The sequence below is a fragment of the Bufo bufo genome, chromosome 3, assembly GCF_905171765.1.
Source record: "Bufo bufo chromosome 3, aBufBuf1.1, whole genome shotgun sequence".
Taxonomy (NCBI): domain Eukaryota; kingdom Metazoa; phylum Chordata; class Amphibia; order Anura; family Bufonidae; genus Bufo; species Bufo bufo.
Window position 1 is genome coordinate 268,704,840 of NC_053391.1, and position 17,732 is coordinate 268,722,571.

Here is a 17,732-nt window from a genome sequence, read left to right on the forward strand (position 1 = left end):
GAATATATCTGCATTTTATGCTGTTTCCTTCCAGCAATGAGAAATAAAGCAAATCATATACACAGTGGCGTACATAGAGAAGTAAGGGCCCCATAGCAAGGATAAAACCAGGCCCCCCACACAGGACAGAAGAATTTCTGCCTAAACCCCTCTTAATGACCCGTGGGCCATTTTTCCACTGCTTCATTTGCTAAAAGTTGTTCCTTTAGGGCTGTTTCACACGAGCGGATGCCGTGCGTGGCATCCGCTCCGTGAAAGAGTGCCAAGACCTGATGCAGACTGCAGAGGCACGGAGCATTAACATGACTGATAATGCTCCGTGCCTCTCTGTGATCTCTTTACTACGAAATCACAGTTGTCACTGTGATTTCGTAGTAAAGAGATCACAGAGAGGCAAGGAGCATTATCAGTCATGTTAATGCTCCGTGCCTCTGCAGTCTGCATCGGGTCTTGGCACTCCTTCACGGAGCGGATGCCACGCACGGCATCCGCTCGTGTGAAACAGCCCTTAGAGGGTAGAGTCCTGACCAAGTTTTCACCTCCAGTAGAAGAGGAGATATTCCCAACTAAGACTAGGTCCCCTCTTTCCCTGGGCCCCATAACAGTCGCATGGTCGGCCGCTATGGTAGTTACGCCCCTGCATACACAGCATTAATTACAGAATTGAGTTACATTAATGTAATTTTAGTCTCCTGTGTGTTTTCCCTTTCTGGAAGAAAATGCAGCATAAAAGCAAGTATGATGATGCACAAACCACATGCGTTTTTTCATTATCATTTCATCATTTACATTTTTTGTGGCACCTAAAATGCAGCAAAGCTGCGACATATTGCTGCATCCGCACAGGTTACAAGTCTTTCTATGAAGCCCTACAATTACTTGCTCTGCCATGTGTGAAAAGGCTGTAGTCTTTTAAATAAAATAAAAAAACATGCAGGAAAAATAGCATTTCTAACACTATTAAAAACCCAATGCCTAGAGCAAAATGCAGTTCGACTCCAGAAACATTACAAAAACCTCCCACATGTATGTAGTCCCCCCCACAACACACAGAAAATCTGTGGAAAATAACTCTAAGGCTCAATTTCACACGTCCGCAATTTCGTTCCATTCATTTCGGGTCTGCATTTCCGTTCCCGAAAAAAATTTAACATGTCCGCAATTGCTGACAAGAATAGGACAAGAATAGGCATATTTGCAATAGAGCCGGATTGGGGTATGCACTCTGACGCCAATAATATGCAATGGCTGGGTCAGGTGTAAGTGATAGTCTATAATTTTGTTTGTGATGCCAATTGCAGCGTGCGCAGGGTACTAACACAGGGCCCTTTAAGGTATTGTAACTCACCAGGTCAGGAATGCCAGAGTGGTGTAATGTCTCTGTATGGTAGTGGCATTAGTGTCAACGGTGTCTCCTACCTGGGTACGGCTGGACTCCTGGATCCTGGTTCACTTGCGATAAAATGAGTGTGTTGCTAGTAGGAGTAATTGAGGGATTTGCAGCAATAATTGAGATCCAGACTTGGAATAAAGTTCAAACTTGTCTTTACTAGATGCAGCTTTCATCCAAGTGAGATACAGCATTAGTTTGAAGTCCCAGCTGGTATTGGCAATGTGTGGCAGGAATCTTTATCTTCTGCTTCTATCATCTGCCTGGAGCTCTTTACAGGATAAGTCGTCTGCTTGTGGCTCTGTAATGTGGCAGGAATTTATCTTCTGCACTTACTATCTTCTGCTATCTTCAGGACTGACTAGCTGAGGAGGAATTTGGCCTCTCCTGGTCTCTGGACGTTACTCACAGTCGTGCTCACAGGGTATGCTTCTTCCTGGAATACTGGAGGTGGCTGCTTGCTTTCCACCAGCTGAGGCTGAAGGGCTCAGACTGTGCATGATGATCTTTTGTCTCAGCCGAGACAAGATACTGGCTTGGATCCCTAGAACTGGGAGCTCTTACTCGCACAGCCTTCCCCTAGCCGGGGTGGCTGGCACACTAACTGAACTTTCTTCCCCACCCATGAGGCAGGATGTGGGAACATTCTACACCTCCTCAAAGAGGGGGGAGCTAAACTGGAATGTACTATTCCAGTCTAGAAACACTAAACTGAACTAAGTCCCTGCTAACATTGCTGCCACCAACATGGAACATCACAGCAATTTACATTTACAAGGCTTAGAATATTAGATAAAATCACATTAGATGACCGTACAAATACACTTAACAGGTTGTAGCGGGGTAAAAGAGTTTCGTAACATAACTCTGGGATGTTACATATTCTATTAGTGCCGGCGATGTGCGGTCCGCAAAATGCGGAACGCACATTGCTGGTGTCCGTGTTTTGCGGATCTGCAAAACACACTACGGACATGTGAATGGAGCCTAAACATGTATGAAAGTGTGCAAACACATATGTTAAATTTGATTAAGCATTAGTAACAAATCTTTGCAGTAACATGTTCTATTGTTTGTTTTACTTTGTAGTCTGCAGAGAGTGTCCCGTTGGTACACAAGCTGCACAAGGTTTTGAATATAAATGGTGGAATATACGGCCTTCAAACATGCAAAGCACAGTCATGAGTGGGCTGAACTTTGAATATCTAGGAGAGTCAGGTGAGTGGTTTAGTTTTTTTTATATAGTATTTTGTATATTTTTGGTGTCAGTCTGTAGGTTTTTCTTTTATAGAACTATCCTTGTTTTAACTGTGGATTCCGGGAAACAGGAATAAATAAGCTCAAATAACAGCTATTTGATACACCATATAATGTAAGAAACAGTCACAACCTGCAACCTACAACAGGTGTGTGTTGTGCACTAATGTGGCATTAGCAATTACATCTGCTATGTGGCCTTGAAGCTGAGTCTAAGTTAGAAGTTTATTAAATCTAATTAGTAGAATAAAAAAATAAACATTTATCCATCCATACATTTCATCCTTGGTTCTATCACTCTTATTAACTTCGACTTATGTCATGTTATCCAACTAGTAAGAATCTATTCTAACAACCCTGATGAAACAACATGTGTCACGTACCGGGGACCAGACCAGCCCACCGCGTCATGTGACAAGGGTTGCCCAAGCCCTTCAGGCCGAGTTGTACCTCGAGCATAAATCGCCACCTGAAGCCTGCAAGCACACCCACGCACTAACACAAAACTTTCACTGCCACTACCAGTCAGTTATAAGGTCGACAGGACACCCCTGAGTGTTCCACTCGCAAGCAGACACACACACACGGTAGTAAGCCTCACGGAAAAACAACATACAGCCTCAGACTGCACACACACTCTTTATGGAGCTAACCGGTTCTTAAGGTTACAAGACAAACCATCAAACTTTTAGGTTTAATGTATTAAAAATAGACAGCACTTGGTTACAAAAAATTATTAACAAGAGACATACATAAATGGCAAACAATTGTAAAATAAAAAGGAGAAAACATATAAAGTTCTGATACTTAGCAGTTGCGTGGTCAAAGTCCTTTCCTCCCAGGAGATTTGGGCAGAATAATGGTGCACAAACTAATTTGATTAGATCTCCCACTTTGTGACACCCAAATATCCAGGGATTGCATGTTTATGCCTTTCCTCCAGGGGCAGGCCTGAGGGGGATTTTCCCTCCCACTTCTGACTCAGCCCCTCTGGCCGAGCTTCATTACCCAGGCAGCCGGCCCACTGGCCATCTAGGGAACAGGTATGAAAATATCAAAAAGATATCTTCACCCGGCCAACTGGGAAACTACAGACCCCAGACCTTCTTCATAATTCATATCTCATCGTTCCGAGTCCGAGCATATCAAACGATACACATCCAGGATGCTCAGAAGATGTGATCCTTATTTTAAGAAGATGAAGGAGAGTTGATACGCCTAGTCTGGTGTCAATGTGATGCCCCCATCATACTAGATATGATGAGCTGGGTTTTGGAGATGTCAGCCCCCTCCTGAACAAGTTATGAAGGATTACAACTTATTGTTCATTCTCTGGTATGAAGCTCCCATGCTGACACACGGCGCCGGAGAGTCTGCTGTCCCCTGTCCTGAGTGTGATCAGCAAAAGGGCCCATCCTGGTTAGCATATCTGTGCTAACTAACCCCCTGGGGAGAAATTTGCTGTTTTCACAGGTATGAGGCAGACATCTCGGCACTATATGCAGCCTTCAACCAATTCATCAATGGCTGCTGACCTGGCAATACAAAAACATAAATACATACTGTATATGAATGTGAATCACACTGGACAGTGGCGTAACTATCAGGGAAGCAGCTGCTTCGGGGCCCGAGCTCAGAAGGGGCCCGGGAGCAGTCACTGTACTTCCTCACCCCGGGCCCCTGTCAGAGCAGCTGACTTCTCCTGCACTTGCACCTCTGACCTGACATCAGGGACATCGCTCCGCCTCTCCCCTCCTTAGTTCTTATGATTGACACTGACCAGCAACAGCCCGTGTGGGCGGAGCTATAATAGCCCCACCCCCTTTTCTACCCACGATTCCTGCAGCTTGAACCTTCCATGCCCAGCAAGCTGAACATCAGTTGCATTGCCACAACTGCACCAGTGATGTGAGTAGCAGGGGAACTGGGGTTATATTCAGCTTTCCCAGACTGTGCACATGTGACATGCAGTACAGTGGGAAAGCTGGGTGAATTATATCATAAAATGTCATCCAGCTTCCCTGCTATCCTGCATGGCACAAGTGCAGAGGCATTAGAGTATGAGAGGCACAGCAGGAAAGCTGGGTGTCTATATATGTGTATTGTATATGAGTGCGTCCATGTATGTGGTGACTGTGTGTATGAGTGCGCCCCTGTATGTGAAGAGTATGTGTATGAGTGCGTCCATGTATGTGGAGAGTGTGTGTATGACTGCATTTATGTATATGTGGAGAGTGTGTGTATGAGTGCGTCCGTATATGTGAAGAGTGTGTGTATGACTGCATCTATGTATATGTGGAGAGTGTGTGTATGAGTGCGTCCATGTATGTGGAGAGTGTGTGTATGAGTGCGTCCATGTATGTGGAGAGTGTGTGTATGAGTGCGTCCGTATATGTGAAGAGTGTGTGTATGACTGCATCTATGTATGTGGAGAGTGTGTGTATGACTGCGTCCATGTATGTGGAGAGTGTGTGTATGAGTGCGTTCATGTATGTGAAGAGTGTGTGTATGAGTGCGTTCATGTATGTGAAGAGTGTGTGTATGACTGCATCTATGTATATGTGGAGAGTGTGTGTATGAGTGCGTCCATGTATGTGGAGAGTGTGTGTATGAGTGCGTCCATGTATGTGGAGAGTGTGTGTATGAGTGCATCTATGTATATGTGGAGAGTGTGTGTATGAGTGCATCCATGTATATGTGGAGAGTGTGTGTATGACTGCATCCATGTATGTGGAGAGTGCGTGCATGACTGCCTCCATGTATGGGGAGAGTGCGTGTATGACTGCGTCCATGTATGTGGAGAGTGCGTGTATGACTGCATCCATGTATGTGGAGAGTGCGTGTATGACTGCGTCCATGTATGTGGAGAGTGCGTGTATGACTGCGTCCATGTATGTGGAGAGTGCGTGTATGACTGCATCCATGTATGTGGAGAGTGCGTGTATGACTGCATCCATGTATGTGGAGAGTGCGTGTATGACTGCGTCCATGTATGTGGAGAGTGCGTTCATGACTGAGTCCATGTATGTGGAGAGTGCGTGTATGACTGCCTCCATGTATGTGGAGAGTGTGTGTATGAGTGCATCTATGTATATGTGGAGAGTGTGTGTATGAGTGCGTCCATGTATGTGGAGAGTGTGTGTATGAGTGCGTCCATGTATGTGGAGAGTGTGTGTATGAGTGCATCTATGTATATGTGGAGAGTGTGTGTATGAGTGCATCCATGTATATGTGGAGAGTGTGTGTATGACTGCATCCATGTATGTGGAGAGTGCGTGCATGACTGCCTCCATGTATGGGGAGAGTGCGTGTATGACTGCGTCCATGTATGTGGAGAGTGCGTGTATGACTGCATCCATGTATGTGGAGAGTGCGTGTATGACTGCGTCCATGTATGTGGAGAGTGCGTGTATGACTGCGTCCATGTATGTGGAGAGTGCGTGTATGACTGCATCCATGTATGTGGAGAGTGCGTGTATGACTGCATCCATGTATGTGGAGAGTGCGTGTATGACTGCGTCCATGTATGTGGAGAGTGCGTTCATGACTGAGTCCATGTATGTGGAGAGTGCGTGTATGACTGCCTCCATGTATGTGGAGAGTGTGTGTATGAGTGCATCTATGTATATGTGGAGAGTGTGTGTATGAGTGCATCCATGTATATGTGGAGAGTGTGTGTATGACTGCATCCATGTATGTGGAGAGTGTGTGTATGAGTGAGTCCATGTATGTGGAGAGTGCGTGTATGACTGCGTTCATGTATGTGGAGAGTGCGTGCATGACTGCCTCCATGTATGTGGAGAGTGCGTGTATGACTGCGTCCATGTATGTGGAGAGTGCGTGTATGACTGCGTCCATGTATGTGGAGAGTGCGTGTATGACTGCGTCCATGTATGTGGAGAGTGCGTGTATGACTGCGTCCATGTATGTGGAGAGTGCGTGTATGACTGCATCCATGTATGTGGAGAGTGCGTGTATGACTGCGTCCATGTATGTGGAGAGTGCGTTCATGACTGCGTCCATGTATGTGGAGAGTGCGTGTATGACTGCGTCCATGTATGTGGAGAGTGCGTGTATGACTGTGTCCATGGCTGCAGTATGAAAGGTACAGAGGCTAAAATACTTGTGGATATGTAAAGGTAAATCAGACATGTCTATTACAATTGCAGCGCGGGTTTTAAAGAAACATAGAAACATGGAATGTGTCGGCAGATAAGAACCATTTGGCCCATCTAGTCTGCCCAATATACTGAATACTATGGAGGGGTTAAGGGGTTGAGTTGAATATAAACTCTGTCAGCAACTGGAAATGTTAAAATTCAAAGTCGTGCTAAAAATGACAGTAAATACAGTAAATAAAAAGTCACAAAATAGCCATAGAGGGGTTTGCACAGGAGGAGGCGGTTTGTGAAGAAGTGTGTGTGTGTGGGGGGCCCGTACAAAAATTTGCTGTGGGGCCCAGTCAGTTCTAGTTACGCCTCTGACACTGGACTATGTTATACTATGGCATATACCCATAAAACATATATCACAGCAATCATAATAACTAGGAATAAGGCGGTCCTTATTCTTGACAACATGTAAAAACCAGATTAATATATGCACTCTAAACATGAGTGAATGAATTTGGAACTCATCCCAAATTAAGTTTGGGTTCTCCTAGGACTTATATTTTCATATCGAAGTACTCTAGGACAAGAGGGAGAAAAAGAGAGAGAGACCTGTATGCCTCCATGCCCAACTTTATCTTATCTTCTGTCCAGGCTAGAGGCAGCCTATCAGTGTACTAAATCCTCCTTTCAGTTGTACGGTTTTCCCCAATAAATATCCCTTTAGTCTAATATTGTAATCACTGACATATATCATCATTACATGTAAATCATATGTAAAGTTTCATTTGATTCCAACAACTGCTTCTTGGTAGTTTTTTTTTGTCAATTAGAGCGAAGGTTACAAAAATTTGATTCGGCTGCTTCGCCGAATTTGACAAAGAAATTAGCTTCATGAAGAATTACTTCATCACAAAGCGCATTTCTTTGTAAGTAGCGGGCACAATGATGGGAATAGTGGCTGGCTATGAGCTGTGCGCTGCGATTGGCCAGCGCTGCAGCAAGGGACACGCCTCATACAAAAAATCAGTCCAGTGAGCGCAGATACCGGAGCCTATACCGGGCGAACGGAGCGGCGCCCAGACATACTAGTAAGTGCAGGGGGACCCCTGGGCGCCGCTCTGCCCACTGATATAGATGGTTTTTAGTTTGTATACAAGTGAAAGGTCCTCTTTAAGTTGTTGTTGATGGAGCTGGTGCTGCTCCTGACCCTCCACCCCCCTCCAGCAGTATTGGCAATGGAACGCGAGTGCAAAGGGCCCCCACGGTCAGACCTTTGTGAGGATGGATGATGGCGCACATAGACAGCGGCCAACTGACTACAAAGCATGTCTCAATAGTAGTTTAATTTATCCTCCCTCTCAGCTGGTGGAAAAAAAGCCCCCATTTTGGAGCGGTAGCATGGGTCTAACATGGTGGAGAGCCAGTAGTCATCCCTCTGCTGAATGGTGATAATACGGCTGTCAGGACGCAAGCAACTCAGCATGCATCTGGCCATTCGCGCAAGGGACTCACTGCTTCCATCTCCACTGCACACTGCCACGGTGTGTCAGGGTCATCTTCCTGGTCTTCCTCGTCGCCCTCTAGCTCCTCCTCCTCCTGCTCCTCTCCTGTCACTTTTGCAAAAAAAACACCCATTGCTTGTGCGTGAATGTCCTCCCCCTTCTCTGCCACGGCTCAGATGGCCGTGAGATGTTGGCACCACGTCTCCTGTCCCCTAGCCAGAATCTGCTCCAGGATGCGAAGTAGTGGAATTACATTGTTCATCCCATAGTTCTGGCGACTGACAAATAAAGTGGCCTCCTCAAACGGCCTGAGCAAATGGCAGGTATCATGCATGAGCTGCCACTGGTTAACGTCAACGTTACACGGGAGTGCTCTTGTCCGCCTGCATCATCAAGAAATTGGTTATGGCCTTCCTCTGCTCATATAGTCGGTCCAACATGTGGAGTTCTAACGGGTGTCGCATATCAGGTGATGTTGTGGAACTCTATTCTTCCTTTGCAACTCAAGGAGGGAGATTTTTGCAGAGTAAGAGTGGCTGAAGTGCATACACAGTTTCCTGGCCATTTTCAGGATGTTGGGTGGAATACTTCAGGAACACTTTACAACCAGATTAAAGAGGGCTCAGCCCTCCTTGACCCAGCGCCGACATGATGTCCTTCCTGTTGTCGGTGACCATGGTTACGATTTTCAGTTGGTGAGGAGAGAGCCAGGATTCGATTTCTTCTTGAAGGACATGGAGCAGTTTCTCCCCGGTGTGACTCAGTTTGCCCAAACAAACAAAGACCAGAATACCATTACATCACTGTGCTCTGCATAGGTGGTATGCTGGAGGAGCACTCTAAATTGTGTCTGCAGAGGAGGCTGAGGACAAAGTTGAGGATGAGGAGGCAGAGCACATTCGTGCAAGACTCGCAACTTGAGAACGCGGAGACGGCAGTGCCATCCCCTGGCCAAGTTGGTGGTGTGGTTGGGCAGGAGCCACATTTACCCCTGGGCATATATTGTCCTTGATCGTAGTTACAGTTCCACACTTCAGCGCTGCTGTGAAGTTTAGTAGACACCAACAGGATCAAGGTCTGGCCCACCTTCTGTTCAACATACGTGTGCAAAGCTGGTACAGCATTTTTGGAGAAGTAATGACAGCTTGGGACTCTCCACCTTGGCTTTGCACAAACCATCAGTTCTCTGAAAGGGAGGGACTGTAGTACCAGCAACTTGGCCATGAGCACGTTCAGCTTCTGCACTGTTGGATGAGTGCATGTATACTGTCTTTTTGCCTCTGTGATCGATTACTGACGTAACGCGTGACAAGGAGGAGCAGGAACATTAGGATCAGTAGATGATGGGAAGGAATTGGAAACACAGCTCCCTTTTGCTGATTTGGTGGAGCCTTGACTGCTGGAGAAGGGGTGTCGGCTACTGGGAGTTGTAGCGGTTGATGCATCAGGATGTACCACTACATTAGCGCCACAGTTTTCCCAGGCCACTTCATGGTGATGCTGTATGTGTTAACATTGGCACCCTGGCCACACTTCACCTTCCACCCGCACATTCTACAAACTGCCAAACTGATGTCCTCCGGTAACTTGATGAAAAATTCCCACACCTCAGAGTATGGCATTTTCCCACCACCACTCCATGCTGACTGCCTGCTGCTGCTGCCTCCATGAACCCGTGCACCGCTAGTTCTTTCTGGACAGGTAGGCTCCTGAGTAGCATATGGTCTACCCTGGGCACTTTTGGCTCCAGACCCCACACTGCTGACTCATGTCCACGCTAGCACCCAGCTGGCTCAGCCTCTGCCTCACAAGAAAGCTGCCACCATCATCCCCTGATTATGATGATGAAGCCCTCTCTTCACCTGGCTCCCATGTGTGATCCACTACTGTTGTCACTGATGTCACCCTCACCAGTCTCAGGGCCGTGTACCTGACAGCTCGCAACACCTGCTCCCACGCGACTCTCATTGTAGCTACTTGCCTGCCTACTAGAGGAAGCAGCAGATCTCTCCTCCACATCTTGGCTGGGCAGTAGCTGCTTACTGTCGTCACTAAGCTCATCCTTACTGAAAAGTGGAGCAGAGCCGATGGTATACAATACTTCGCGAGCAGAATGAACATAAAATGAAAGAGGCAGGTTCATGACAGGTGGGGGCACAGAAATTGTTCCCGGGCCATGCCAACTAAGCGTGGTTTCAGAGGAACCCACAACTCCTGGCTGGGGGTGTCTGATGTCACTCAAGATGTTGAAGACTGAGTGAACAGTGATGGCCAGTTCACAGTGTTCGCCGACGAACACAAATGATCTGCCATCTTTATTCCCAAGTCCGACGATGCAGAAGTAAGTCCTTACCTGTGCCTGCGCCGTGAGCCGCTCTGAAACACATGCGGTCACCGGGAGCAGGCAGTTCCGATGGCAGATCGCATGTGTTCGTCGGCGAACACTGCGAACTGGCCATCACTGCTGGGTTGCTGTTCTAAACACGACCACTTGATGACACTGGCAGCTCTGGTCTGTCGCTGCGACTGCTGCTATCACCCCCTTCTGCTGCTGCTACTTCTGCCAGCTCCAGAAACATTTTGGCCACTTCCTGTTTCCGCAGAAGGGCCTGGCACCTGTCTGTTGGACATACTGTACTCTAACAATAACTGTAAGTGTAAAATAGCAGTAGTGTGAGGGTGCAATTTCACCCCCGAAACAAGGATGAATGGATGTACTTATATATAAAAGAACATGAGCACCCTAAAATCTGTAGTATCAGGCCGCATTTTCACCCCAGAATCAAGGATGAATGGATGTACTTATATATAAAAGAACATAAACATCCCAAAATTTGTTGTATCAGGCTGCAATTTCACCCCAATTAGGCTACTTTCACACTAGCGTTCGGGTGTCCGCTCGAGCGCACCGTTTGAAGGGGCTCACGAGCGGCCCCGAACGCATCCGTCTGGCCCCAATGCATTCTCAGTGGAGGCGGATCCACTGAGAATGCATCCGCCTGCCAGCGCTCAGCCTCCGCTCCGCTCAGTGAGCGGACACCTGAACGCTGCTTGCAGCGTTCGGGTGTCCGCCTGGCCGTGCGGAGGCGAGCGGATCCGTCCAGACTTACAATGTAAGTCAATGGGGACGGATCCGCTTGAAGATGACACCATATGGCTCAATCTTCAAGCGGATCCGTTCCCCATTGACTTACAATGTAAAGTCTGAACGGATCCGCTCAGACAACTTTCACACTTAGAAAATTTTCTAAGTTTTAATGCAGACGCATCCGTTCTGAACGGATGCGAACGTCTGCATTATCGGAGCGGATCCGTCTGATGAAACATCAGACGGATCCGCTCCGAACGCTAGTGTGAAAGTAGCCTTACACACTTATGGATTAATGGATTTACTTATGTATAAGGGCCTTTCAGATGAGCATTGGTCACTCTGCGAGTCCGCAGCGCAGCTCCCGGCCTGAACTCCCAGTGCTGCCAGGGGTCACATAGCATTATATTGATTTATGATGCTATGTAACTGTGGCAAAACCAACGTCGCCACTGGGTTTTGGAGAGGACTGGCTGCTGGCCTCTTGCCCCTGGATTATGGGCCATATACTAACTTTTAAACCCCTGAACCTATTCAAGTGAATTTTGGATAGGTTTGTCCCAAAGTTATACTGTTTAAATTGATGTTAGATATATGTATGGCCAATGTAAACTCACAAAGTTGTAACAATTTATAATAAGTGTAACTTGTCAGCTTGGGAGGAAATGCTGGGTGTGTTTCTATTGTGCCATTGTCCCATTGTGTGTTTAAAGGGTGATGTCTGTTCTGTTGTCCTCACATGTGTATTGGCGATCTCCCTTTGTCCTCAGAGATAATTGGATTGCTCCTCAGGTTGTCTCCGGGACAGAGAGGAGGAGTCCATGATGCATTGTGGGGATATGTTGTATTTGTCCTATGTCACAGTCTTCATTCTGGTCCTCTGGGGGTGTGAACGATTGGTTGCTGTAGTTACATTGTAAGTGTTGTAAATTACTGATTGGTTGTATTTCAAACCCCTGTGGGCAGTACTATGTTTGTGGTTTATGAATAAAAGAGGCTGTACGTGAAGTACAGTCAGACCACTGCTTGACCCTCAACACGGAGCCCTGTCTCGTTATTGGGGGGATTCGCTGTATGCTGTTAGAAGACCGATTGCCAGAAGTGTAAGCTGATTCCTGTTCGTCTGCTAGCAGCTACAAAGAAACATCATTCCCTGGAATTACAATTTGAGGGCAACGCATGTCCCAGTACAGCGACCCTGACAGCACCAGAATGGAAACAGCAGTGGAGTACGATGAGGGTGTCATGGATGACCGAGATGCTGTCCGCAAAGGCATCTGGTACCAGGTACTGGGTATTGTGGAGTATATGCAGGACGAGAGACTCCCCACGGAAGACCAGCGGTTGCAGAAGCAAGTAGCCCTGCGGATGCCCTTCCTGGGAGAGCAGCCCCGGGAGGAATGGGTAAAGGAATTGGAACTCCTAGCATGGCGGGATCTGTGGCTGGAAGATGCCTACCAGGCGCTCTGATGGTATGGGGCACAGTACCTACCCAGGACAGCTGAGCATGACAAGCCGGAGGGAGAGGAGTTTGATGGTCCTGGCTTGTTATGGGAGACTTTTTCAGAGCTGGAGTTTGGGAGCGCTACACAAGCCCGGTTCCATGATCTCTTGGAATGGAGGGAGAGCAGGTATGACTGGGACGACACTCATGAGATTGAGCAGGACCTGGTCCACTTGGTGACCCGGGAGATGGAGCTGGAACAGGGCTACCAGCAGCTGTTCCACGCCAGTGAGAAGGCTCAGCAGGACAGTAAGGTGACAAACCCAGTCTCCATTCCCCAGCGGCAGTGTGAAGTGCAGGGAGAGGAGAGCAGCGTCCTCCCTCCCCAGCGGCAGACTGAGTTACAGGGGGCAGAGGTAGTTGTTCCTGCCCCCCAGCAGCAGAGTGATATGCCGGGAAGGCAGTGTGAAATGCAGGGAGAGGAGAGCAGCGTCCTCCCTCCTCAGTGGCAGGCTGAGTTACAGGGGGCAGAGGTAGTTGTTCATGCCCCCCAGCAGCAGAGTGATATGCCGGGAAGGCAGTGTGAAATGCAGGGAGAGGAGAGCAGCGTCCTCCCTCCCCAGCGGCAGGCTGAGTTACAGGGGGCAGAGGTAGTTGTTCCTGCCCCCCAGCAGCAGCATGATTTTTTGGGAATTGGGAGCCCAGTCTCCATTCCCCAGCGGCAGGCGGAGTTACAGGGGGCAGAGACAGTCGGTCCTGTCCCCCAGCGGCAGAGTGTCCAGCAGGGAATAGAGAGCCCAGTCTCCTTTCCCCAGCAGCAGGACACTGTATTGGGAGCGGAGACAGTCGGTCGCCCTCCCCAGCGGCTGGAAGTATGTATGGGAGAGGAGCTCGTTACCCCCTCTCCCCAGCGGCAGCTTAACGCACCAGGGGGAGACAGTAAGCCCCACAACAGTGCAGATGGAACCGTGGTCTCTGCACTTACAGCACAGGGGGTAGAGACAGTCTCCCCCTCCAACAACCAGACTCCAAGCCAGGGAGCAACACAGAGACCGGGAGTACCAGCTTCCAACATAACCTTGGTGGACTCACTGGACAGAGACAGGCTACTAAATTCAACAGGTCCAGTATTGGGTTGTGGGTGGGCTGCCAGACTAACTCAGGTACCGACCGGCGTGAGGTCAGGTATCTGGTTAGTCTTCCCTTGGGGGGGGGGAGATGTGTGGCAAAACCAACGTCGCCACTGGGTTTTGGAGAGGACTGGCTGCTGGCCTCTTGCCCCTGGATTATGGGCCATATACTAACTTTTAAACCCCTGAACCTATTCAAGTGAATTTTGGATAGGTTTGTCCCAAAGTTATACTGTTTAAATTGATGTTAGATATATGTATGGCCAATGTAAACTCACAAAGTTGTAACAATTTATAATAAGTGTAACTTGTCAGCTTGGGAGGAAATGCTGGGTGTGTTTCTATTGTGCCATTGTCCCATTGTGTGTTTAAAGGGTGATGTCTGTTCTGTTGTCCTCACATGTGTATTGGCGATCTCCCTTTGTCCTCAGAGATAATTGGATTGCTCCTCAGGTTGTCTCCGGGACAGAGAGGAGGAGACCATGATGCATTGTGGGGATATGTTGTATTTGTCCTATGTCACAGTCTTCATTCTGGTCCTCTGGGGGTGTGAACGATTGGTTGCTGTAGTTACATTGTAAGTGTTGTAAATTACTGATTGGTTGTATTTCAAACCCCTGTTGGCAGTACTATGTTTGTGGTTTATGAATAAAAGAGGCTGTACGTGAAGTACAGTCAGACCACTGCTTGACCCTCAACACGGAGCCTTGTCTCGTTATTGGGGGGATTCACTGTATGCTGTTAGAAGACCGATTGCCAGAAGTGTAAGCTGATTCCTGTTCGTCTGCTAGCAGCTATTCGTGAGGTTCTAGTTTGGAGTGCTACTTTGTATCCAGTTCGGGACATTGGTGTTCTGCAGTAGCTGGGCCTGTCTCTCAGAAAGGGGCTTATCGCCTAAACGGATTTTAACCCCTTGTCTGCTGAAACGGTGCCGTTACAGTAACCCTTACAGTTCTGGAAAGTATTGTATATAACTGACAGCATTATGCCAGTGTTATCCAATACATTCCAGAACTGTAAGGGTTACATAGCATCATAAATCAATATAATGCTATGTGACCCTGTCGGTGCTGGGAGTTCAGGCTGGGAGCTGCGCTGCGGACTCGCAGCGTGACCAACGCTGGTCTGCAAGGGCCCTAAAAGAACATGAACACCCCAAAATCTGTAGTATCAGACGGCAAGTTCACCCCAATTACACAATTAAGGAGGATTGAATTATGTATAAAAGAATGTGAACACCCTAAAATCTGTAGTATCAAGCTGCAATTCAGACCCAATTACACAATCAAGGATTAATTGATTGAATTATATACAAAAGAATGTGAACCCCCAAAATATGTAGTATCAGAACGCATTTTCACCCTAATAACAGAATCAAGGATTAATGGAATTATTTATGTATAAAAGAATGCAAACAACCTAAAATCAGTAGTATTAGAACACTTTTTTTTAACCCCAATTAGTGCAGCAAGGTGTAATAGAACAGCTCCTATTAGCCAAACTTTACACTGTTGAATTGGCCCCTGCTCGCTACCAATAGTGTGGATAATGCCTCCCTGTTATATCCCTACACTATCTCTAAGCTGTCCCTGAAATGTTCAATAGTAATATTTTGCACTGTCCCAAGTGCCTGTAACATCTCTCCCTACACTAAGTTCACTGGAAAATGGCGGAGACCAGGGAGGAGGAGACTTTTTATAGAGCTGTGACATCACAAGGGCTGGCTATATGCTGATTGGCTGGCTACACAACATTATGGGTGATCCCTTTTTCCCGGGCTTACTTTCTCTTTCTAACATATGCAGCAGCCATTAGAAAAAAATCTGATTCATTACCACGAAGCGCAAGGAAATTCAACTTTGTGATGAATCTGATTTTTCAGAAATTTGGATTGAATTCCACTTTGTCAACTCAGATTCGCTCAACTCTAGCCAGAAGCTCCAAAAAAATCATGGTCAGCCTGACCTGTGAGCACAGGCTCAAAATATGCTAGATCTAAACTTTACAAAGGCTGCCTCTAGCTTTGCGTGAGTATCTCTCATCTGGCAGTTTTTTTGGCCTGCTGGACGTCAACAAAATTGCCCTGTGCAGTTACCCTGCAACGGTAAAATAAGCAGTGGATAGTCAAACACAAACATAGGCACCACAGCTCTATTGAACCACATGATGCAGCATAACCCAATCAAGTGGTAAAACAGATGTGGTCTCCTGCTAGTGCAACAAGAGTTTCTTTCTTCTCCTGGTCTCCTTTGCGAGAGCAAGGCCACATCCACATGCAGTATAGTGTCCTTGTAATCATTATCAATTTCTGCTTATCCTGCTCATGCTCCCTGCATGGCAGGTGATTAACCTAGTCGTGCAACACTTTTTAAAAGTACATTGACTTGCGGAAGGCGCTGGCAATGTCTAAGAGACTGTTCTTGCATTTCAGTCCTTATGTGGCAAGGAACGCTCACCTGGACTTGCAAAGACACAATGGTCTACTATTATACCACTTAAAGGGGTTCTCTCACTTCAGTAAGTGGCATTTATCATGTAGAGAAAGTTAATACAAGACACTTACTAATGTACTGTTATTATACATATTGCTTCCTTTGCTGGCTGGATTCATGGGGTGGTAGTGACATCCGAGGAGCCCTTCGAAGAGGCCAAAAAATGTCTTAGTAGGAACGACACTGGCATGAACAATCTCATCCCCCTCATATTTATCTTAGGAAGAACAGACACTCATCCAGCAAGGGGCGATGGTGGAAGAACAGCTAACATATCTTGCTGTCCATCCTGTAGCTCTTGGTGATTCACAAGGAAAAACTCCCATGGAGAAGGAGAGCTTGCCATAGTTTTAAACGAACACGCACCTGCAGCTGGTGTGTCTAAAAAGCAGACCCCTCTCTGCTCCCCACAGAGTCATTCATCTCCTTCCTTCTCAGCTGCCACAAGCAGCAGACACCGAAATAGCCAGTTCAGTCTCCTCAATATGATGTAACAATTTTTTCACGTGCCTAGGCTGACCCTATGAACAGTGGCCTGAACTGGCCCAGTATGCCCAGCCTACAGTGTCAACTTGGAGAGGGATCTAGATGTAACCTTGCTGATGGTGCTCCATATTGTCTGCCTACCATCATGTTGCCTGCCTACCATCATGTTCCATATGGCTGCTGCCATGATGTCACTGCCACCATTATGCCACTGCTGCTGTCTGCCTGTCTGCCAACATATGCTATGTGGCTGCTGCTGCCGCGACTGCTTATTCCCTACTGCCACCAATATTAATGCTACGCATTCACCCCTACTACTACTGCTCCCCATAAACATCTAATCTACTGCCTTGTATGTTCCATGCTATGCTGCTATTACCTTACCCTTTCCCACTGTACTCCTGCTGCTCTCAATTAAAAGGGAGAATGTTTCTAGGCTTATTCAGAACGAGCCACTTTTTCTTCTAACAAATATCACTTGTGCATTCATAAGCCATTTTTGGAGGCATGCTTCCAACAACCTACTGTTTCCAAACTTTGGAAAACTTGAAACAAACCAAATCTCAAAAGGTTCATTCATCTCTAGCATTAAATAGCCTGTTTAAAAAGACACTCTGCCATCATATTCATGCTTTTTAAAATAAAAAAATTGGTCCTTATTGGGGGAAGATGGCTGCCAATGTTTATATACACATGATAGAATTGAAAGAAGCAGTAGCTTGTTCTGGAAAAGCATACAAAACTTGTGCCTTAATAGGGGCAGATGCTTGCCCTTGTTTATACAGACACACGCTAGAATCATAAGAAGCAGTAGCTTGTCCAAAAATAATT

The 17,732-nt window shown here is 47.0% G+C and overlaps 1 protein-coding gene across 1 annotated transcript in view; it reads left to right on the plus strand.

The window, feature by feature from the left end:
• ELAPOR1 (endosome-lysosome associated apoptosis and autophagy regulator 1) overlaps positions 1–17,732 on the plus strand; it is an 810,939-nt gene that overhangs the window by 265,136 nt on the left and 528,071 nt on the right. The window contains exon 10 of the mRNA XM_040422210.1: positions 2,480–2,608. Coding sequence (XP_040278144.1) covers positions 2,480–2,608 — 129 coding nt within the window. The remainder of the gene's footprint in view (positions 1–2,479; positions 2,609–17,732) is intronic.